The sequence below is a fragment of the Mauremys reevesii genome, linkage group 9, assembly GCF_016161935.1.
Source record: "Mauremys reevesii isolate NIE-2019 linkage group 9, ASM1616193v1, whole genome shotgun sequence".
NCBI lineage: Eukaryota > Metazoa > Chordata > Testudines > Geoemydidae > Mauremys > Mauremys reevesii.
In genome coordinates, this window is record NC_052631.1 from 18,601,960 (window position 1) to 18,626,719 (window position 24,760).

Here is a 24,760-nt window from a genome sequence, read left to right on the forward strand (position 1 = left end):
AGCTATTTATATGGCATATATCTAATGGATTAAAGTCTCCTTTTTAAAAACAGTTTGCTTTATCTTGCAGCAGCACACCTTTCAATAGGCCTTTTAAAGCCTTTAAAAATGCAGATTCAGGGTTATCATGTTGCTTCCATTCTTACCCAATTTGCCAAGGTATTGTTCAGTACATTTAATAAAGATTGAAAGTGCTCCCTGACATCACTCATTAGTGCTCTTTTTACTTTTTGAAAGTCCTGAGTGCTGCCCTGCAGGAAAGAAGGATAATAAATTATACAACGTGTCATACATTCAGTGGAGTTTGTATTAAACTCCCCATCTCCCCACCCTCCCATTCCCCCACTAAGTTTTTCAAGCCCTCCTTCTAAGCCCACAGTGACACCTACTGTTATTTAATACCACTTTGTCCTTAGGAGTGAAAAGCACTGCAGTTTAGGGAGAAAAAGAGTTTAAATTACATAGTCTCAGAAAGATCTTTTCAGCTAGGAATAGTTCTTTATGTGGACTTTGATTCATATGTTCAATTATTGATGCTACTACCACACAGCTAATAAGAATTTACAATAAAAGTATAATATAAAAAAATAGGAAACAGGCATATTAGTCCATATGTAAATATTGAAATTATCTCAACTATTTTATTACTTCAGCTAAAAAACAAATGCTAAGCTTAAGTCAGGGAAATATCTGCTAAAGGTAAGGATGTTGAAAAATCATTTAATATTACTCTTTGGCAGAGAACTTTTCAACCAAATTTCAAGTTCATGAGCAGTTAATAATAGTAATTTACAGCTCCCTCCAAAAAGAGAGTTGTCAATGGAAATGTTCACAGAATCAGAAATATAGCCATTCTCTTAGGTTCTAAAACAATAAAATACTACCGATATCATTGAAAGTGGCTGTGAAATAGGTGCTTTTATTAATAATTGTGGTTTTGATGCAAAAGCTGGATATGAATCAATATAGATATAACCAGAGGTTATAATTATAATTTAAATGTAATAAATTCAATGATGATTCAGTTCCTCTCACTCTCTTGTGAAGGAAAATGCAATCACTTCCATCATCTAGGGCCAAACTTTCCAACTGGCAACTGAAAAGTGTATGCCCCCCAAATGCATATACATGTGTAAAAAGGAACTTGCAAGTGCAAATCAGGTAGTCAAGCATGCCTTATTTAGGATTTTCAGGAAATGCTAACGTACCTTGGAGGATCAGGTCCATAATGTACTTCTAAAATTAAATAAATGAATAATTAAAAACAAGGCGAAAAGGGACATTAGAGAATTCTGCAGTTGAGTAACAGTTTCTTTCCATTTTTAGAGGCAAGATCCTGTTGCCTTTGATGCACAATTTGAAAATATTTCCAGAGATGTACTCAATACAAGATACACACTGTTACCCTATCTCTACACATTAATGTATGAAGCCCATGTTCATGGTAGCACTGTAGTACGTCCTGTCCTCCATGAGTAAGTATGAAAGGCTATATCAGTTTGACAACAATTTGTTTTTTTAACTTAAACTCATGAATTTTCTGGAAATTAGCTCAAACTGTATTCTTCAGCTTTATATCTATCTATCTATCTATCTATGTATCTGAATGTTTATTCTAGTATGTAGGGATATTTGCTTCCAATCTTTTTTTTTTTCTAGAGGGCAACCTGGTGGCATGTAACTCCACATCTTCAGGGGTAGCTTGAAGGTGCTAAGTTCCCTCTCAGTTCCTATTGAAGGTGTCAGCAGCTCATAGGATTGGGTCCATTTCTTGCTTTTACAACCCTCCCTAGACTCTAGTCTAACTCATTGACTGTTATCTATTCCTCTTCCTACCCCTTGTCATCTATAGTGATTTCCCTCTCTCTCTCGTCATACCATCTCACAACTAGTTGCTACTATAATTCTGCTACTGGCAGAGTCCTCTTCTACATATCTCCTACCACTTTTAATAGTTTTCCTGTTCCTTTCCTTCTCATGGACACACTTAATTCAAATCCTAGCTCTGTGAGCCAGACAAGAACCCATTATTTGGCTCTATGCAAAACTCTACATTTATATCTCTGTGTAATGTGTGTCTCAGTTTTAGGGGTCAGTCTTTACGGAGTTGATGGGAGTTCTGTCTGCTTTAGAGGGTGGACAAATGTAGTCAAAAATGTCTCAAAATGGTTAGTGATTTTGGATACCTCAGTTTTGGATGCTTAGCTTGAGAAACCTTAAAAGTGCCTGGTTTGCAAAGGGTGGGTGCTCAGCCCTTTCTGAAAATCAGGGTCCTTTAAGGTATCTCAAGTTAGCTATCTGAACACTGGTTCTGGTGTCTACAACCAAAGTTACACCGGTTTAACAAAAGGTGTGATTTTTAAACTGATTTTGCTTATCTTGTGCAATTGTTTGTGTGGACAATCTTATATTGGTTAAAATCTGTAGCATTCACCTTTTAAGTTTACAGGTGCAGGCTAACTCAATATGACATAAGGGTGACCACACAGAGATTTGCCTATTTTAACTAAATCCTTTTAAAAACAGATTTAGATTAAAATGTGTGCAGACAAGTCACAGTGCTCTCCTGAAAATCATGGTCATGATTATTAAAAATGATCAAATTGAAAATCATGAAATTCACCATTGGCAGGAAGATTGTACCAGAAGCTGGTTGATTGTTCTTTTCCCCCAACCACCTCTGATACTACTATTGTTCTTGTTGCATTTGTTCTGAAAACACAATAGAGAAAAATTAAAAACAAAATAAAGATCACATTTTATATTGTAAATTATCAATGGTTTATAAAGGGTGAATAGATGTTATAATATGATACAGATATGAGTTCTATATCGTATCATTTGTTATATGCACATCAGTAGAAGGTTTATGATTCTAAACAACCTATTGACCTGTTGGACTCTGAATTATGTAATTATTGCAGTGTAATTATGTTTAAAGTATAGGACTCCCCTTGAGTTTTCAGATGTGAGTACATTTTGATTTTTTGGAGGGTGGGGAAAAATAAGGAGATTGATCATTTTGTAGCTTTCAGCCTTCACTGACAGTAATATACTCTCTCCTTAATACTGGATTTTCAGCATCTATCAGAATAGATTACTGAAGTTATCCATTCCCTTGCTTCAGCATTAATTTATGTCAAACACTTTATTATATTTCAGTGGAATCATCACAATGAGGAAATCTGAGTCACTGTTTCTCCTGTTACAAACCTTCCTATCCCAGCATTAAAATAAAAATACATTACAGGAATCATTTCCAGGTTTAGCAATAGATTTAGCTGGTTTGCGTCAGTATTTGTAGATCCTTGGTTCTTACTGTTTCTTTGACCTCAAGATAAATTAATGTTTTCATTGGTGTCCTTTAGAGATGGTAAACTAGACTGAATACAATAAGAACTGACCTAAATCTTATTGTCAAAATCAAACTGCATCCCAGCTTTGTAAAGGTTTACAAATATTAGGGCTAGACTGTGACCATGTTATCCCCTTTGATGAGTATAACTCACTTGAGTAACTCCTTGACTTCAGTGGGGCAATTTATGTAAGCAGCTGTACAACAACATGAGGAAGAGATTCTCAGTCTGGCCCTTACATAATATTACTATTAATGTGTTAATTTATAAAGACCTAAAAATTAAAGTGACTAGAAACAGACCCTTTTAGTTTCATGATCTAAACTACAACATATATGAATAGTGATACCTTACACTTCTATAATGTCTTTCATCGGAGGATCTCTGTAAACCCTTACATGATTCCATACATGAATTAGGAAAAGTAAATTAAATGTTTAAAATTGGTCCAGTTTTAATAATCTGAGTTATTAAAAGAACTAACATAAATAAGGCTGTGTGTGTGTGTGTGGTGGGGATAGTTAAAAATTTTAACCACCCAGTGTGCTTTAAGAAGGAAACTCTTTTGAAAAGATTGATACATATATGTGGTAATGATTTTACTGCTTTAAGGTTTGTGGAAGACAAACAAACTTGGGATGTATACAAACAATTTCTGTGGGGACCTGCACTGCTCATTAGCCCTGTACTGGAGGTAAGAATTTAGATATTTAATTATATATGAGAGTACTTTTAGATATCCTTAGAAGATAACATGTATGTGTTTCAATTCCAGAATGCTACATTAGTGTTGGCTTATATACCCAATGCACGCTGGTATGATTATTACACGGTAAGTAACACAAATGTTTTCTATTGACCTTTTAACTAATAGTTAGAACTATTAGCAGAATAATCTGCCAAAGGTGGTGGTGGAATTCCTCACTTTTTGTGTTTAAATACAACTTTACACTATACTTTGTTCATATTTTTCATGCAAACTACATCCCCAAGTATTTTTTTTATAGACTTAAGTAGTACAAGCAGGTGAGAGAATTAAATGGAAGAAAAACATCTAGCCAATGACAAAAAGAGGAGTATGAAGGCTGTGAAAGTTGGCAAGAGATATAGACCTTAACATCATCAGCAGAATTATAGGAGCACATAGTTGTGAGATGGTGTGGAATGAGAGAGGGGAGGCCACTGAGAGCTGAAGAGGAGCAGGAAGGGGAATATATATTAGCAAGGTGGTTGAGATAGGATATAGAGGCTTTTAAAACCAAGGTTTTGTTGGGAAATGACATCCTTTTGGAAATGAAGCTCTAGACCTTGGATCCAATCCAGTGAGCCACTGAGCATCAATAAGAATTAAGGGTACTTATCACGTCAACCTGCCCCTGAAGATGTCAAGATAGGAGTGGGGATTACAAGCCACCAGGTTCCCCCATAGAGAGAGAAAGGAACTTGTGTGAGAGTTAGGAAGGCTCTGGTCTGACCGGAATTTTCTCTCAAATTCTTCCAAACTATTCACTCAGGTTTGCAAATCTGGTCAAAAAGTTCACACTAATATGGTGTGTTAGCTTAGTGTAACCTAACTTTGTTACAAAATTTTCACCCAGTGCCTACTTATGAGTGAGCTAAAAGCTCAGGGTGTTTGAAAATCACAAACATGTTACATTCTCAAACACCTTTAGCCCCAAAACACTTCTATTCATTTTTAATCCCTGAAATATTCTATCTGAAGTCTTTGGCAAGAGAGCAGAAGTTGGGCAGCTTTAGCTGCATCTGCCTTCTGCAGAGGCAGGGAAAAGCCTGGGAAGAAAGAAGCTGGAGAGAGAAATAGGCAGCAAAAAAGGCACCAACATTATAATTACTTTGTGGTTTAGCTCCTTGATCTGTGCCCCACTTTGTTGCACCTAAAGACTACAATTTTCATGTTCTTCAAAATGTGGAATAAAATTTTGAAAATGACAGCCCTATTTATACATTTAAATCAGTATTTCTGTGGCAAAAAGTAATTAACATATTTAGGATCTCCTTCCTTGTTCATTTACATTAGTATGAATTAGAAGTAACTTGGTTGAAATCAATTATTTTTATTTATAGGAGGAATATATTGGTTTCAAGGGACAGTTCTACAACCTATCAGCTCCTCTTGAACATATCAACCTTCATATCCGCGGAGGTTACATCATCCCATGGCAGGACCCTGCTAATAATACCTTTTACAGGTACTATGAAATTAACTAGAAAATTTAAAACTGGTTTCTTTTATTTTTAATGGGAACTCTCTGAAAGCTGCCTAGTGGTTTGGAATATTAAAGACCCAGTTAAAATTGCCTAGAGGACAGATTGCAGGTGAGGTATGAGATGAATTCGATTGATCATATGGTTGATGAAAATGAGAGAAACAGAGGGGGAGAGTCAGCCTAGTCTAAGGATGTTCCTATATAGCTTAAATAGTTACAACTCTGAGGAAATAGACAAATAGTAATGTATTTGCTGACTTTTTTTTTTTTTGCAGCCGACAAAACTCAATGGGGCTTACTGTTGCTTTAGATGATAATGGGTTCGCTCAGGGTCAGCTTTACTGGGATGATGGGAACAGCATTGGTAAGTTTTAATAGTAAATTGAAGTGAGAAGATTTACTTACATCAAGAGTAAAGTTTCCTAAATATCATAATTTTTTTCTCCTTCTTGGTGCTGCTTATTTCTACGGTTTTAAGTTTTGAATGTATAAAATGTCATTTTTATAAAGTATTTGATGTGCAAACACTTGTAGATACATGTATTTCAGCATATACAACAAATCTGCAAACACTTGCACGTGTGCATAGTACTGGTGTGTTCAGAGGCGGCCGCAGCACACCAAGCGTGTGCCTGGGGTGGCAAACCACGGGGGGCGCTCTGCCGGCACCGTGAGAGCGGCAGGGAGGTTACCTTCAGCGACGTGCCTGCGGAGGGTCCGCTGGTCCTGCGGCTTCGGAGGACCTCCTGCAGGCGTGCTTGTGGAGGGTCCGCTGGTCCCGCGGCTTCGGAGGACCTCCCGCAGGCACACCTGCAGGAGGTCCGTTGAAGCTGCGGGACCAGCAGACCCTCCGCAGGCAAGCCACCGAAGGCAGCCTGCCTTCCGTGCTTGGGGCGGCAAAATGCCTAAAGCCGCCCCTGGGTGTATTCAATGTGAATATATGTACCTATGCATGTGTTTGCAGGATCTTAGTCCTAAATAAATTCTAAGATCCTGATAACACTGTCCTATTTACCATGCATGTCTGAATACCTGAACCTGCTCAGAGCCCCACTGAAGTCAGGGAACTCCATATGAGCACAGGGTTCCCTCCCATACATATGCTATAAGTTTCAGGATCAGGGCCCACAGCTGGAAAGCTCTAAAGAACAGTGCTTGAAAAACAAAAAGTCAAGTTAAACCTGTAGTACAGTACAATAATATTGATTTGTCTCACTGAAGTCCTATGACATTGTTGCTTTCAGAATTCAGATTTTTCATACCTTAACTTATGTCATTAAACTTAGTCTAGCACGTGTAATAAGAGAGATCATACTTTATCCTCAGACTTTTGCAAAATCTATGGTAAATATAACCATGTGCATTAAGAATGGAGTGAGAAGTCAGAGTTGATTTTCCTAGCATTAGTAAATTTTAAAATTTATCCATCATATCAACTGTGTATCTCACACTATCCACAGTAAGTCTCCTCTGAGCCTTCAATAGCTCTCAGTAGAAGTGCATGGGGTGCTGTCAGCGTGCTGTGAGGTGCACTGAAGTATGCCAAGCTTTGAGTGACTCAGATTTGGAACTATTTACTAAGTTCATAGTTTAATTGTAGCTTAATTAAATTAAACTAGCTTGCAAGGTGCACTTCAACCATCTCTCAGTGATCTATTTTTCAGAAATCAGGAAACTGCGCTGGCTGTGGTTATCAGCATTACCGTTTGGTAGTTTAGATCCCCAATCTGAGGCTTATAGAGAAAATAGACACTGATGTTTTCAAAAGAGACATTCCTATCCATCACGGTAATGTGTAAATGGATACTGAATAAAGTAGGAGGTGGGGAATTGCTGGCGTGCCTTGTGGGAGGCTTACAAACCATTAAATCTCTGTTTGAAGGATTAGGAGCACTCCTCCCCTGACATTTGGGAGATGGCTGAGAAACAGGAGCCCATATACTGATTCTCAGAGAGTTGTTAGCTTTACCTTTGATTTGAGGTCTCCATCTCCACAGCATGAGACTTACCAAAGGGAACATTAAAGCTCATATGCAATAGTCTTTTACAAAATATAGAGAGAAATAAGAAGCTCAGACTGAAGCCCAATCAAATATTAATTTACTGACCCTGACCCTGTATGTACTAAACTTCTTTCCCTCTGTCAAACGGAGTGGATAGAAATTTGGAGCTTTCATTACATAACTTCGCTCCACACAAGCATGGAATAAGTTGTCTTCCCCGCAACTTATTGTTATTATTGCTGGCCCTCAAATGGTCTTTTCAGAGCCCATCCTTCATGCAGACTCTTCCCCTGGCCCCGATAGCCTTTTCCCCAGCACTTGCTTTGTTTCTCATTGAGTCACAGCTCTGTGTGATCCCTCCCAATCACCAGGCCCAGATCCAAAGGATCCAAGAATCCTCTTCAGGCCTTAATCCAAGAAAGTACCAGAAGCATGTACGTCACTTTAACTACATGAGTAGTCCCATTGAAGTCAGTGGAACTACCCAGGTACTTAATCCAGCCTCAGTCTGCCCTCATCCTTACGGCTAATAATTAAGGCTAAGATTTTGTCACAGATATTTTTAGTAAAAGTTATGGACAGGTCATGGGCAAAACAGAAAAATTCACGGAAGCTGTGACCTGTCCCTAACTTTTACTAAAATATCCCTGACAAAATGGGGATCTGCAGATCCGCACAGTACTTCAAGTGGGGCAGCTGCAGGGACTAGGAGCTGTCTGTAGCAGCTGGGGACTGCGGGGTACCCCTGCTGCCTGCAGCTCCAGGCATCCCCTGTGGGGGCTGGGAGCTTGGGGTTCCCCACCACCCATGGCAGCCAGGAGCTCGGGTTCTTCTGCAGTAGCCTGGAGCTGCCTGCCACCCTGCGGATTCCCTCTGCCACCTGCCAGGAGCGGGGGAGGGGTGGTGGTGTCCCCACTGCCCGAGTGGCAGGGAGCTGGGGGGTTCCCCTGCCACCTGTGGCGGCAGGGAGGGGGACACCAGAGGTGGCGGGGGTACGCCACAGCTTCCTGCCCCAGTGGGTGGCGGAGGACCCTGCAGCTCCCGACCACCACAAGCTGAAGTCACAGATTCCGTATGTAATCTGGGACAGAATAAAACAAACAAATTGAATTTCATTTGGCACAGATGATATTTAAAAATAGTCAAACTACATTTTGAACATTTGTACCACTTTTTTGTTATTAAGTTTTTTTACAAACAGAAATCTTTTAGAGATTTTTCTCTCACTTATACAACATATGTTTCTATTGAGGGTTCTAAGTGTGTTTATTATGGAAACAGTGGCATGTTTTACACATTAACACCAGAATTGTATTTAGAATATATTTTTTTAAATGGTCATGAATATTGACCAAAATAAAATTATAGTAGGATACATTTTACTCTACCGCTTTCTCGTTACAGATGCATATGAACAGAGTGCTTATCTATTAGAAACATTTAATGCAAGTCAGGTAAGTACTGGTTCTTGTGTTATGTGTAGGGGTTATTAACATTTCCTTATTGATTTTCTCCACACTGTTCATGATTTTATAAACCTCTGTCATATTACCCTCCCTCCCCACTGCCACACACCATTAGTCATCTCTTTTCCAAGCTGAACAGCCCCAATCTTTTTAATCTCTCCTTTTATGCAAGCTGTTCCACACCCTTCATCGTTTTTGTTGCCCATCTCTGTACCTTTTCCAATTCTAATATATCTTTTTATGTAGTGTTCAAGGTGTGGGTGTTCCATGGATTTACACAGTGGTATTATGATATTTATTGTTTCATTATCTATCCCTTTCCTAATTGTTCCTAACATTAGGATTGGTGTTCATAAGTTAGTGTTCAGAAAACTCAAATGTAAACATGGGGTATTTTCCTTAACTCTGGGTGTTATAACAGAGATCTTTATATCTTTTACTTCAGTGGTTCTGAGTGTTATCACATCTGCAGTTCTGGTTTGAGCCCACCACGAAATATAAAAACTAGGGCTGCCTCTTATTCAGGGAAAGCCCCTGGCGGGCCGGGCCAGTAGTTTACCTGCCGTATCTGCAGGTTTGGCCGATCGCGGCTCCCAATGGCTGCGGTTCGCTGCTCCAGGCCAATGGGAGCTGCTGGAAGGGTGGCCAGCACATCCTTCGGCCTGCGCCACTTCCTGCAGCCCCCATTGGCCTGGAGCAGTGGGAGCTGCAATCGGCCAATTGTGCGGACGCGGCAGGTAAACAAACCAGCCCGGCCCGCCAGGGGTTTTCTCTGAACAAGCGGCAGCCCTAGTTTGAGAATCACTGTTCTATTTAGTGGTGGGCTCAAACCAGAACTGCAGATGTGATTACACTCAGACTTTCAAAGAGAGAGATTGGTTCACAATCCAAACCCACATCCTGGTTCCTAATTTCACAGCTGGTCTCACTCTACAATGAGCTATATCAAAATCCCAGTTCTGAACACTTGTAGTTTCCGGGGGTTGGTGGTGTAGAAATCGGAGTGAGATAAGCTGTTGTATTGAGATTGTCTGTCATTGCATTTAACATGCTATATTTTATATGAATAAATTGTAAGAAATACATCTTTAAGAAGTATTGTGAAGATATTTTCAATACTCTGTTTGATAGTGAAACTATATTCCATAAAATTTATTTGTAAAACTTAAACATTTACATATGCAGAAATCAAAGTAACATGAAGCTAATAGTATCATTTTGTCAGCTGCACTTTTGCTGTCATTTTTCCAATCTATTTAAATGAGGACTTTATAGCTCATCATCTCATGCATATTTTTAAAAACAACATGCCATTAAACACACACATATCTACAAATTCCCTGTGGTACAGAGAAAAGCAACATGTATTATAAAGGAACTCATCCAACTTGAAATATAGTCACATTTTAAAAAAAAGTTCTAGGTGGTTTCTGGTAATACGCTTGCCCCTACACTCACATGCCAGCTTTTATTGTTTGCTGCTGTCCGTTGTGGTAGTTTATAATGTCGGAGGCGGGGAAACGACTTATGGAATCTTCCCTCACATAAGCTGAAGGACCAGACAAAATTGCTAACCCTGCATTTCCAGAGTACAGAGATGGCTCCTTTCCAGCATCATCTGAGGCACAATTCAACCCGTATGTAGTGGGGAGGGGACATGCAGGTAGATGGTTCAGACCCCCTCCAAACTGGTTTGCAGGGCTGAACAGCCCTGGTGCAGGGATAGTGATCTGTGCACATTCCCTCTGAGACGAGGGAGTTCTCCGTCACCTTGTGCAGGGCTGTAGTTGCACAGAGGAGCCCAGGATTTGGCCCCCTGATTTCAACAAGAATTTTGCCTGATTAGTGAATGAGCTATTTGCATACAGGTGTCTGTGGCAGAGCAGGAAATGAACCTAGGTCTCTTAGATCCCAGTCCAGTACCCTAACTGGGTCATTCCTCCTCCTTGGAAGAAAACAATAGAGAAGCACACAGATGTACAACTACATTGAAATTAATCAAGAACATGAGGTTACTGACCTTCCATGCTTTCCCTCACCTTTGGGTCTGGATTTTACCTGTTCTTACAGACTGTACTAAATGCATGTGTATATTGGAGCTGGAGGAGTAATTTCCAGCTCGGGTAGACACCCCTGTGCTAGCTCTGATCGTGTTAATACACTAAATAGCTGTCTTAGCTGCAGCCGTTTGGGGTGTTGGAGAGGCTAGCTGCCCCGACTATGTCCCTGGGTTTCAAACAGGACTGTACTTGGGATAGCTAACCTGTCCTGCTGCTCATGCAGCAGCAACTATACTGCTACCTTTAACACACTAGCTCAATCAGAGGCAGGGTGGATACGTCTACCCAAGCTAGAAATGAAACCTCTAGCTCTACTGTAGTCTCCTTAGTGGCGTGTGTGCAATCTGACTCAGCTGGAACAGCAGGCATCATTGTGCAATGCCTCCTGGTGCTCTGCATGTGCAGCAGAGAATGCGTTTACTGCTCCACCTCTCACCAGGGTGTGCCAACTGTTCCTTTCTCCATTGAGTGGGTGAGGAGGAAAGGAGAGCCCAAGGCCCTGCTGCTTCCATGCTTCTTTGGGGTTTGTTTTTCAAAAGGGATCCCTAGCAAGGAACAGTCTACTCTTAAGGGAGGACTGCAGTTGTGGCTGATCTCTGTGCATGTACATAAGGGAAGAGGAAAACGCTCCTTCTGCTGTCTCCCTTAACATGCAGTCCTACCTGGAGAAGCTACATTTTGATGCATATGTGTGTTATATACAGGTACCTGTTGCATAGCCATCCAACATAAGAAACACGTAGGTGGGTCTAGAAAGAAGGAGCCACATGATTTTTAGTGTGATAATCAGGGATAAATGATCATACTATAAGAGACTATGACATCTAAACATCAACTTGATGGCAAGTTGGGACAATATGAATCTAATATATTTTGTTGTCTTTTCAGAGTGTTTTAGAGATTAAGGTTGTGCACAATGGATACACTGACCCAAAAAATTTAAAATTTGATGAAATTAAAGTCTTGGGAGTTGACAGAGTACCTTTAGCTGTTACAGTAAAACAAAATGGTGTGACCGTTCCATCTCTCCATAATGTCAACTACAATGCTACAAAAAAGGTAAGCAGCTACTTCAAGGATATTAAGCCATCTGCTGAATAATGTAACTTTTCTTCCTTAAACTTGACATTGAATCAGATCTCAGTTGCAATATTAAGTCCTATATTTTGTAATAAATACAAGAATGTACCACTAGAAATAATTGCATTGCGAAATCAAACAACCTGGAATTGTTGTATGATGTAAATAACACAAAATGTAATCAAACATGGTTTCAATTTGAGAAGATAAAAAAGCAAGACAATATGACAGCGTGTATGTGCAATGTGGCTAAGTTATTGCTGCAGTAAAAACCTTAATCTTTGGTAGTTCCTAACTGAGTGCTTGATTTTTTTAAACCCTCCTAAAAGCTTATTTAAGCCATAAGAGATCCGAGAGGGAATATAGTATCTTCAACAAGTACTTACTGAGAAGCTAGATGATTCTGTTCTTGCCACCCATTTCTTTCCTCCTCCCTTCCCCTGCCCCTGTATAATTATTCACCTTTTTTGTTGTGTTTTGTCTAATATAGGCTATATGCAGTTCAGGGCAAAGACCCTATCTCTATGGGTTAAATCTTGGCTCCACTGAAGCCATTGGCAAAACTCCCAATGGGTCATGATTTGACCTTGCATGTTTTTGTGAAATATCCAACACATTTCTTCTTCTTAAAATAATAAAAAGATTTCCCAGGAGTAAGAAACCTCCCCTGTGACTCTATCATGTATATAATTATGGGGAAGAAGTCAGTATTAACTATAAATCATAGCTGAGTCAAGCACTCCTAAATGCAATTGAAACAAATCCTGATGATCATGGTGGCCTTCAAGACACGTTCCTCTGGACTGCCTTTCAAATATAAACATACCTCCTGTAGCTGCTTTTAGGATTGCCACTCTTCTGATGGAAAAATGCAAGGTTATCCCCACCCCCAGCCTTTTCCCAAGGCTTTCTACGAAACTGTATCCTTCATTAAGTCTCACGCCTTTCTGCCTTGCGCCTGAAACATACAAAAAAAATCTATTGTATTTAGCTGTGCTATCATTCCTTGGATGGGAAAGTGGAAATTCCTGTGCACAGGTGAAATCAGAATGGACTCCAAGCTTATAAAAAGAAAGAGCAGGATTCTGATCTTGACAGGGTCCCTGGGAAGCCCATAGATTGGAATTCAATGTTAAAATAAGTCACAGATAAATTGTTTCAAATTTGAATTAGGGGAAGAAGACAAAAAGAAGAAACTATCTAATAAGTAGCGTGAGAACTGAAAAATGCAATGGCCTCAGGTAGATTTCTTGTTGTTTTTTTGTTTCCTTTTGAAGCTGCTGCATATTACTGGGCTTCAGCTTGAACTAGGGAAACCCTACTCAGTGGACTGGTCTTCAGTGGTTGAAGGCAATGAATCAGTGGTTGAAGACAATGAAAAATTTAACTGTTATCCTGACTCAGGTGCATCAGAAGAAAATTGTACTGCTCGTGGCTGTATCTGGCAGGTAAGCAGAAATGATTTGTGTGAAGGAAGAATAAGGACACTACTTTAATGACACTAACTTAATTTATCTAAACTAAAAGAGTTGCTGAGTAGGGGTTTTAGGTATTTGATAAGCTTGCAGAATTGTTTTAGCAACACAACAAAATGTTTGAGAGATGAAAATAAGTATGCCTATATGGATCAAGGTTGCCACACATTTTGGACATTGCTTCTCAGGGGATCACTTAGCAGCTTGCTTATAGATGGCAGGCAGAATTAATCATGCTTACCACTATAACCATCACCACCACAACTGGAACTCAGGCATTTAACATTTTGCCACTGGGCTCTCTTTTTCCTGATATGAAAAGACCAGACAAAAAGCGGAAATTGGCTGACATCAGCATCCCCAGAGCTGGGTCTTGAGCAACTCCTAAGATGTGAACCTAAGATTTCTACATTTAGTACCCTCTCAAGTGTCACTTAATCCCTATTTTATTTTTCTCTTTCCCATCCTTCTCTTTAGCTGTTTATTTGATTCTAAGCTTGTTTAGGATAAGGAGGACAATGGTAATCTGTGTGCCAGGCAAAGATTTCACTTGATTCTAATGGAAGTAAGGTAGAGTCCTCAGTGAAAAGATCTTCTCGGTATGCTCAGTCAATAAAATTAGTAAGTAAATAGGTGAATTCTCTGCCATTTCCTCCTGAACAATAAAAGGCACTTCTCAACATTTAGGGCTACTTGGTGCATGCTTGATTTCACCTCTCAAACCCTGTTTGATTGTACACCTGTTCAGAGGAAGTTGCAAGGGTTTTTGTTGTCATTGTAATTTTTCTTTATAATGGTGAATAATATATATTCCCTGTCCATGTATTCAATAAAAGGTGGGCTTGCTTATCCTCAAACTTTCAAGGAGAGAAAAAATCCCTGGGCATACACAAAGCATGAAAAAAATCTCACTCTGAAAATGAAAATACCAGAAAAACCCAAGGAATTTGACAGGGGGATTTAGAATAGTGACCGCTAAGCAGCTGCATTAAATGCAGTGTTCCTTGCCACTGCTAATATAATGTAATTTTATAAACAAGTGAGAGATGCTTCTATTAAAATACACTTAAGAAAAGAAAAGATAAAGTTATCAAGCGCTGTTGTTTTTTAAATGTAAATAAATGATGACGAATCATAAATAAATCCCAGGGAGTTCTTTTTGTCATTTTTCTAAACCTACTTAAATTCTCTGCATTGAAATTGTCAAGTCAAATGCTGTATATCTGTGTAATTGTAATGAGATGTCCTCCTCCAAGGGACACCACTGTAATGTTGGAAAGTTTTCTCCGATCTTAATTGCATAAATCATTGTGTTCTTTGTTAGGATTTGTTTTCACACTGTTCAGCATTGTTGCAGTAACCTTTTCAACCAGTTGCTCATGTAATGAATTACCTGTTAAAAATGGGACTTTTCTGGAATTGTCTTTTAAAATGAATGATCTCACATACTGTTTTCTAATTTGCAATATATTTTTCAGGTTGCCTCTAACTCCCTTGTACCATCATGTTACTACCCAAGTAATTATGGTTATTCTGTCAGTAACATTCAAAACACCGCTTCAGGTCTTACAGCTGACCTCTCCAGAGATCCTAGTATCCCTGACCGCTATGGGGATCGTTCTCCCCCTATCAACACACTTCGCTTGGAAGTGAAATATCATGACAACAACATGTTGCAGTTCAAGGTAATTTGAGTCTGAATCTGTTAGGACAATCGATGATGAGATTAGTGATAATTTTTCATGTTTCGTGAGCTAGAATGTGACTAGGCCATACATGGCTACAGAGGAGAGTAGGAGAGAGTAAGAATTGAGCCATCTTTTGAATGGCTTATGTAAAGGCCACCACAGTTGAAGCCCTGGTGCTCAGGGGCTTCCCCTCAGATGCATCTTTCTGGGAGCAACTACACATCTGACTCCTTCTAGAGAAATGGCTCTCAACCTTTCCAGACTAATATACCCCTTTCAGGAGTCTGATTTGTCTTGCATACTCCCAAGTTCCACCTCACTTAAAATTTTCTTGCTTTCAAAATCAGACGTACAAACACAAAAGTGTCACAGCACACTAGTACTGAAGAATTGCTTACTTTCTCATTTTACTGTATAATTATAACATAAATGAGTTGGAATATAAATATTGTATACCTCTACCCCGATATAACGCGGTTCTTGGGAGACAAAAATTCTCACCATGTTATAGGTGAGACCACGTTATATGAAACGTGCTTTGCCCCCGTTCCTTGTTCCCTGACCACCCCCTCCATAGACCCCCATCCCTAATCACCCCCAGGATCCCACCTCCTACCCAACCCCCCTGTCCCCTGACTGCTCCGACCCCTATCCACCCCTCCCTGCCCCCCGACAGGCACTCACCGGCAGCAGCGAGAAGCAGAGCAGCCCGGCCCGAGTCCGCTCCACCCTGCCTGCTCCCAGCCACGGAGCTCCGCTTCCCACCATTGGTGAGTGCGGAGAAATTGGGGAATGATGCCCCCCCGTACTCATCTGTGGTGGGAATCAGAGCGACATGGCCCCAGCCTGATCCGCTTTCCTTGCCCTGGCGCCAGCCGTGTCATTGCGGGGCAGCTGGGGAAAGGTCCTGCACTCACCTGCAGCGGGAAGCGGAGCGCCACGGCTGGGAGCTGGCGGAGTGGAGCTGGCTGGGGCTGGGCTGCTCTGCTTCTCGCCACGGCTGAGTGCGGGGAAGTTGGGGAAAGGATGTCCTCCGAACTCACTGGTGGCAGGAAGCGGAGCGACATGGCCCCCGCCCACTCCACTCTGCCACCTCCCAGCTGTGGCGCTTCGCTTCTCTCTGCAGGTGAGTGCAGGGAGGTTGGGGAAAGGACGCCCCTTATACTCACCTGTGGCGGGAAGCGGAGCACTGCGGTTGCAAGCTGGCGGAGTGGAGTGGGCTGGGCCCGGGCTGCTCTGCTTCTGCCGCTGCTGGTGAGTGCGAGTGACACCCGTAACACACTGCTCAGAGCAACGTGTCAGAGCTTTACTGTGTTGTATGCGAACCCGCGTTCTATCGGAGTGGGGGTGTACTTACATTTCAGTGTACAGTATATAGAGCAGTATAAACATGTGATTGTCTGTATGAAATTTTAGTTTGTACTGACTTGGTTAATGCTTTTTATGTAGCCTGTTGTAAAACTAGGCAAATATCTAGAAAAGTTGATTTCCCACCTGGAAGACCTCTGCGTACCCCCAGGGGTACGCTTAACTTTTTTTGAGAGCCGCTGTTCTAGAGACTATTTCATTATATTTTGTTTTATCATTCAAAGAGAGTGATCACCTTTTCTCCAAACTGCTAAAGATGGCTTGCTGTGCAAATAAGTGGATAACGCTGCTTTGTTTCATACTGTTGCAGTAGCATGACATACTGATTACTGAGCAATTAGACCTATTCCATATGTAATGTCACATCACATTGTGTCTCATGTCTGACATATTGAATATCAGAAGTGGTGTGAGGTTCCAGAGTGCTAATTCTCACCTCTTTTTGGGATTTTTTTTTTGTAAGGTGTACAAGAGCTTCAGCAGGGAGTCTGCAGCCACTTACTTTTCACAGTTCAACCACATGTGCGGCATCGTCTTCCTTAGCTGAACATTCTACTAGCTTAATTCTATGTAAACAATTACAATAATTACCAGTTATATACAAATATATATTCAAAATATAGCATACAAGAAAATAGTATAAATAGTTGAAGCAATATATAAGTTATAAAAGCTGCATTTCAGAGCTTGCATAGCAGATGTTTGGATGTTTTATGGCCAAGAGTGGTATCAGTTTTGACAGTTTGGGAGTGTGTCACTAGTTTACAGGAAGCAGAAGCCTCCTGGAATTAGCCTTACATTTCATTTAATAACATATGTAACCAAAATATAAACAGATATTATTGCATTTTCCAAGCATGATGGGCATAAAAATAATTGTAAGTACCTTTTAATATTCATTTAACAGAGAAGGCAAATAGTAATAAACCAATATTCTAAGAATTAATTAGAATACCCTTAATAATAATTAATAATCTCTATAGAGTTCTATCTCTTACACTGGCCTAATACTCTTAGTGAGTTAAGCCTGAAATCTTAAGGTGATAATTAATTATCATTGATTATTTTAGCAGAAATGTCCTGCTAATATGCTTTATCCCACAATCAAAAGCTACCTCCCACTTCCCCCAGCCTCCAACTATCCAATACCTAGGAGCCAAAACCTTCAGACTGGCCTCTGACATCTTCTACAATGCAGTTATTTAAGGCCAGTGCAGAAATTTTCTGGCATATTGAAAACTAAAAATGTAGAGGCAGCATAAATAAATGAAATTTAACATCAAAATAAACAAGCTGAAGGCTACTGTGCTGGTTGATTGTGATTTTCATATGTAAATGAAGTGGCCACACATTGCCACAAAATCCAGGAAAAATAGCCACAGAATTTAGGTCCTAATTGTTGTACAGTACAGGGACCACAACTATAATGTTTGCTGTTACTTCCCCTATGATGTTTGTTTACATTCTTGAACATGACCCCACACACAAATAATTTTTATCGCTCTTTGACTAAGGAGAACTTTTTAAAAAAACAACAGTCGCAATAAACAGGTCTTATGCATTACACTTTCAAGACTACTGCCTTTCTTTTCATAGATTTATGATGCCAACAATAAGAGATATGAAGTTCCAGTACCACTATTTCTCCCTAGTACTCCAACAAGTACAGAAGCAGGTCGACTCTATGAAGTGACAATTCAGAACAATCCATTTGGTATTCAAATTCGGCGCAAACACACTGGAACAATCATGTAAGTGAAAACTTGGTTTGCTATAGATGACATTTTTTTTTAACCTGTATGTTTGGTGGAAATCCCTAAATACTGGCTTAGCTTTGAATAGGCTGCATTTTACTAAGCTGCCATGGTGTTACTGGTGAAAAGTACTTGATGTTAAATTAATTAACTTGAAACGTTTCAGGAAGACCTATTTATTATTTTAGCATATTTCTCCAGTGGAGTTGGAAATGTAAACAAAAAATAGAAGTGTATCTGTGGCACCCATAAATGTGGGACAGGCTGGTGGCCTTGAGTACAATCCCATATGAAACACTAGGTATGTAGCTAACCTGTCCTGTTGCTAGCATCGCTGCTGCTACACTTGTAGTTTTAACATGTTAGCTTGATGAGTACTAGCACAGGTATGTCTGTCTGAGCTAGAAATCACACCTCAAGCTCCAGTGTAGACATATCCTTAGAGAGAACATTACATCCTCAAGAGCTTCCAGAGCAATTAATTCTCACTTAGAACTAAATCTATTGCAAAATATCAAACTCATTCTCTAATCAAATTCAGAACAAAAAGAATGTGGTTTACAGATGCTGATTCTGAGCTGATACCTAGCTTAAAAGAGAGGCTATCCCACTGATGTTGGAGCTGTGGCGTAAACAAAATGAAGATAGCTTAACATTCTCCTTTGAGTGACTGGTTGTGCTCGTATAAATTCCACTGAAGGTGTATGTGCACCCAATGCACTTGAGTACAAGACTTCTGCCAGCAGTACCACTAGTCAGTATGCATGCCCCTGGCCTTCTCGTGCATGGACCTGAGGCCATAAAAGGGACATGGCTGCCCCCCTCCCTCTCAGTTCCTTTGCACCATCTGTGGTGAGAGCTAGAGAGTTCCCTGTCGCTCTTGAGCCTCAGTTAGCCATCTGTGAAAAAGATTTTCTGATTTGTACATACTTACAGTTCACTTTGTATAGTTACAAGTTAGTTAGCTGATGGTTTAAATCCAGGGGATTTTTGCATGGCAAAAAAAGCCAAAACATCTGTGTTCCACATGCACAGCTGTCACTGAGAATTTCAAATGTTGCCTAATTTGTGTAGGAGAGGGACAAGTGGGGAACAAATGTCCTATCTGTACCTCTTTCCCCACGAGGACGAAGAAACAAAGGAATTCCTGTCTTAAAGTTAGTCTTCCTGAAAAGGCAACATGTCCCTCTTAAGAGTCCGACCCTGACCACGAGAGAGCAAAGCATTCCTCCACAAGGAGTGCCTCTCTGGGTGCCATGGCTCCAAAGCCTGTTTTGGAAGAGAAATGTAGGTTCCTAGATTTAAGATCTAAGAAAGTTTAACAGATTAACCAAGAAAACAAAGAACAGAATGGTTCCCCTATCATCTGTTATCCTTCCTTGAAGGTGGGGAATTAGTACGTTGCCTCCAGCTGCAGGATACATACATACTACTTCTTCGAGTGATTGCTCCTATGTATTCCAGTTAGGTGTGCGCGCCGTGCGTGCACGGCTCTTCGGAACATTTTTACCCTAGCAACTCTGGCGGGCCGGCTGGGCGCCCCCTGGAGTGGCGCCGCTATGGCGCTGAATATATACCCCAGCCAGCCCGTCCGCTCCTCAGTTCCTTCTTACCGCCCGCGACGGCCAGTTGGAACAGTGGAGTGCTCTCTGTCCTCCACAGCCCTAGCGTTTCGCTACTCTTGTATGTATATAGTTGTTCAGTACTTAATTGTTAGATAGTTGAATAAGTTAGTTAGTTAGAGTTTAGGATAAGGGAATAAGGGGGGTTTACCCCTCTTCTTCCGCAACCGGTGCGGGCTCATGCCCAAGGCACTGGGGTTTAAGCCCTGTGCGACTTGCCAGCAGCACATACCGGTTGGGGATCCGCATGACTCCTGCCTGCGCTGCCTCGGGGAGACTCACCGTCCAGATAAGTGCCCTATCTGCACGGCTTTTAAACCTTGAACGAGAAAGGAGCGGGACAGTCGTTTGAAACAGCTCCTCATGGAGGCAACGCTCCAGCCCCCGGCACCGACCCCGCCGGCGCCGAGGTTGTCATCGGCGCGCAGCGCATCAGCGGCCCCAGGCCGCTCTGGTACCGAGGCTCCTCGACCTCCGCAAGCGGCACCGGCGACCCGGCACCGTTCCCTCTCCCCATCAAGGAAACGTAAGCCGGCGAAGGTGACCTCGATGCCGCAGCCTTCGGGACCAGTAGCCCAGGCATACCGACGCCTCCGGTACCGGCTGTGGCGGTGCACAGGCCATGCACAGTACCGTTGACTCCGGCGCCGCAAGGGCCGTTGAGTCCGGTACCACCCTGCTCCCCGGTGCCGACCGCGGTCGAGCTACAGCTCCCGTCCACGCCAGAGATGTTCTCGACGGCAAGAGAGCTCATAGAGCTCACAGAGGCACCGAGCCTCCGGCCCCCGGCACTGCCGGTGCGGGCTGTTAAGTCAGCGGGTAAGCCGGCCAGGATGCGGCCCCCTTCCCCTGACGGACGGGATAAACGGCGCTCCAGGACTCGGTCTCGCTCCCGGTCCCGAAGACGGTCACCGTCGCGCCGCTCCAGGTCTCGGCACCGCTCACCATCGCGGTACCGTTCACCTTCTCGACGCCGGTCGCAGTCCCGGTACCGCTCAACATCGCGGTACCGGTCGCACTCCCAGAGACGCTCCCGGTCCCGATCACCATCCCGTCGGCACCGCAGAAAGTCCGATTCCCAGCACCATTCCCGGCACCGTGACTCCCGAAGCTGCTCCCGGCACCACTGGTCGAGATCCTGGTCGAGCTCCCGGCACCGGTCGAGCTCCCGGCACCGCGGCAGTCGATGGTCTCGTTCGCCATCTCAGTACCGCGATGACCGGCACCGATCCTTGGCACCGTCCGGGGACAGATTGCCGGTTTCGACATCACAGTCCGTCAGCGCCTCTGCACCTCCGTGGCCATCTCGTCACTCATCGGTCGCTTCGCGGGCAGACAGCTATGGCCATCTTCAGGCGGCCCCGCAAGGACAGGTCCACGGTGCACAGCAGTGGGGTTTTTGGGTCCCCTGGGCCCAATATGAGACTCAAGGGCTCCCTTACCCCCCGCGGACCCCAGCCGCCGAACGCAGGGTGCCGGAGGTCACAGTCAGCAGGCTGCCCCCATCACCAGGTGAGGCCCAGTTACCGCCTGATCCCGCAGAGCATCCACAGTCCGAGACAGCTGCCCACGTAGAGGAACCACTTGCGGAGGCGGTGGTCCAAAGTCTGTCCTCGTCATCTTCACCAGACGAGGCGGTGGCGGGGGCTTCTACGGCAGACCCTCCGCCTATTGACTTGCGGGCCCACCAGGACCTTCTTTGCCGGGTGGCGAAGGCTATCCACCTCCCTGTAGCGGAGGTCACTGAGGACAAAGACCCAGTGACAAGTGTAATTGGAGCGGAGGCTCCAGTGCGGGTGGCCTTGCCATTCATCCGCACTATTCAGAAGAACGCCACTACCATATGGCAGTCACCGGCGTCCGTCCCTCCCACCGCCCGCGGTGTCGAAAGGAAGTACTCCGTCCCCCCCACGGGGTATGAGTACTTATACACCCATCCTGCACCAGACTCGCTCGTGGTCCAGTCGGTCAACGACAGGGAGAGGCATGGTCAGCCAGCTCCAGCGCCGAAATCCAGGGAAGCGAGGCGCATGGATCTGTTGGGCCGAAAGGTCTATTCGGCAGGGGGTCTCCAGCTCCGGATCGCCAACCAGATGGCCCTCCTCGCCAGATACACCTTTGACATCTTGGTGTCCCTGGCGAAATTCGCAGAGCTGATCCCAACAGCCTCGCGCCAAGAGTTCACGGCCCTCCTGGAAGAGGGCAAGAAGTCCTCCAGGTCCTCCATCCAGGCAGCTCAGGACTCCGCGGACTCAGGTGCTAGAACCCTGGCCTCAGGAGTAACCATGAGGCGCATCTCCTGGCTGCAGTCCTCCACAGTGCCACCAGAGGTGCAGTACACTTTGCAGGACCTACCCTTCGACACTCAGGGTCTGTTTTCTGAAAAGACGGATTCCAGAATTCAGACCCTGAAGGACGGTCGAATAGCCATTCGCACTCTGGGGATGCACACTCCGGCTACGCAGCGAAGGTCATTCCGGCAGCAACCCTACCGGCCATTTAATCAGCCTAGGTCGCGACCCTATAACAGCCGCTGACCAGGCCTGAATCGCCGTAGACCGTCCGGCAACAGGCTCAACCAGAGCCAGGCGCCTTCCAAGGCCCCTCAAGGGCCTAAACAGACCTTTTGATGGGACGCCCGAGGACGGCCCATCAGTCTCTGTACCGGATCCTTCCCGTTTATTTTGCAACCGCCTTTCCCGCTTTCTTCCGGCGTGGTCCCAGATAACATCGGACAGCTGGGTGCTTCGTACAATCCAGTCTGGTTACCGCCTTCAATTTGTTTCGCCCCTTCCTTCCCACCCACCTTCCCTGTCCCTCTTCACGGACCCCTCTCACGAGCAACTCCTCCTACAAGAGGTCGAGACTCTGTTGAGCTTGGGTGCCATAGAGGAGGTGCCTCACGACATGCGGGGCAGGGGATTCTATTTCTCATCCCCAAGGCAAAAGGAGGTCTCTGACCCATATTGGACCTCCGGGAGCTCAACGCGTACGTGCTCAAGCTCAAGTTTCGCACGGTCACCCTGGGGACCATCATTCCCTCCCTGGATCCGGGAGACTGGTTTGCCGCCCTCGATATGAAGGACGTGTACTTCCATATCGCGATTTACCCTCCCCATCGACGCTACCTGCGCTTCGTGGTCAACGGTGCGCACTACCAGTTTGTGGTGCTACCCTTCGGCCTGTCCACCGCGCCAAGGGTCTTCACCAAATGCATGGCAGTAGTTGCTGCAGCCCTCCGCCGTCGTCACATTCATGTATACCCGTATCTCAACGACTGGCTGGTTCGCGGGACATCCCGACAGCTGGTAAAAGACCAGATGTCAGAGATACTATCCCTGTTTCGGTCCCTCAGCCTTCTCATCAATGCCGAGAAGTCCACTCTAGCTCCATCGCAGCGGGTGGAGTTCATCGGAGCGATCCTCGACTCCACTTTGGCCAGGGCCTGCCTCCCTCGATCTCGGCACCAGACGATGGTCTCCATCATCCAGGACCTTCTCACCTTTCCTACGACAACGGTTCGGTCCTGCCTGCACCTCCTGGGCCACATGGCGTCCTGTACGTTCGTCACGGCGTACGCGAGGCTCCGCCTTCGCACCTTTCAATCTTGGCTGGCGTCGGTATACCGCCCGCACCGCGACTCGATAGACATGGTAGTCACCGTCACAAAGCCGACACTCGCTTCGCTCAGCTGGTGGCTGAACCCAGAGGTCGTGTGTGCAGGAGTCCTGTTCCGTCCTCCTCGCCCATCCGTCACCCTGACCGTGGATGCCTCGGCGTTGGGATGGGGGGCTCACCTGGGCGACTTTCACACCCAGGGTCTCTGGTCACCCCAAGAGCTCGCTCTCCACATCAACGTCCGGGAGCTGCGAGCGATCCGCCTAGCGTGTCACACCTTCCGCGCCCGTCTGCAAGGCCGCTGCGTGGCAGTCTTCACGGACAATACGACGGCAATGTTCTACGTGAACAAGCAGGGCGGAGCCCGCTCCTCCCTCCTCTGCACGGAAGCGATGCTCCTGTGGGACTTCTGCGTGACCCACTCCATTCACCTGGAAGCGTCATTTCTTCCAGGGGTGCAGAACACACTGGCCGACCATCTCAGCAGGTCGTTCCTCTCCCACGAGCGGTCTCTTCGTCCGGATGTGGTGCACACAATTTTCCGGAGGTGGGGGTTTCCCCAGATAGACCTGTTTGCCTCCAAGGAGAACAGGAAGTGCCATCTGTTTTGTTCGTACCAGGGTTGCTCCCCAGGCTCCCTGTCGGACGCATTCCTCTGCTCCTGGATGGATCACCTCCTCTACCCCTTCCCTCCGTTCCCGCTCATACACCGAGTGCTACTGAAGCTTCGGAGGGACAGGGCCCACGTCATACTCGTCGCTCTGGCCTGGCCGAGGCAGCACTGGTACACCCTGCTGCTCGAGCTCTCCGTTTGGGATCCCATGCCCCTCCCGTTATGGCCGGACCTCATCACGCAGGACTTCGGCAGACTCCGCCACCCGGACCTAAAGTCCCTCCATCTTACAGCTTGGTACCTGCGTGGCTGACCCACGCAGAGAGGGACTGTTCGGCGGCAGTGCAGCGAGTCCTGCTAGAGAGCAGAAAGCCTTCCACTCGCTCCACCTACCTTGCGAAATGGAAGCGTTTCGCGCTCTGGTGTGAT

General features: G+C 44.3%; 1 protein-coding gene across 4 annotated transcripts in view; it reads left to right on the forward strand.

Annotated features, from left to right (window-relative positions):
- Positions 1-24,760, forward strand: part of SI (sucrase-isomaltase) — a 200,409-nt gene that overhangs the window by 110,919 nt on the left and 64,730 nt on the right. For all 4 annotated transcript variants that reach the window (XM_039488204.1, XM_039488205.1, XM_039488207.1 and 1 more), the window contains 10 exons: positions 1,327-1,475; positions 3,969-4,050; positions 4,132-4,188; positions 5,442-5,566; positions 5,860-5,948; positions 8,992-9,041; positions 12,002-12,172; positions 13,471-13,641; positions 15,147-15,353; positions 18,321-18,475. In XM_039488204.1, the coding sequence (XP_039344138.1) occupies positions 1,327-1,475; positions 3,969-4,050; positions 4,132-4,188; positions 5,442-5,566; positions 5,860-5,948; positions 8,992-9,041; positions 12,002-12,172; positions 13,471-13,641; positions 15,147-15,353; positions 18,321-18,475 (1,256 nt within the window). The remainder of the gene's footprint in view (positions 1-1,326; positions 1,476-3,968; positions 4,051-4,131; positions 4,189-5,441; positions 5,567-5,859; positions 5,949-8,991; positions 9,042-12,001; positions 12,173-13,470; positions 13,642-15,146; positions 15,354-18,320; positions 18,476-24,760) is intronic.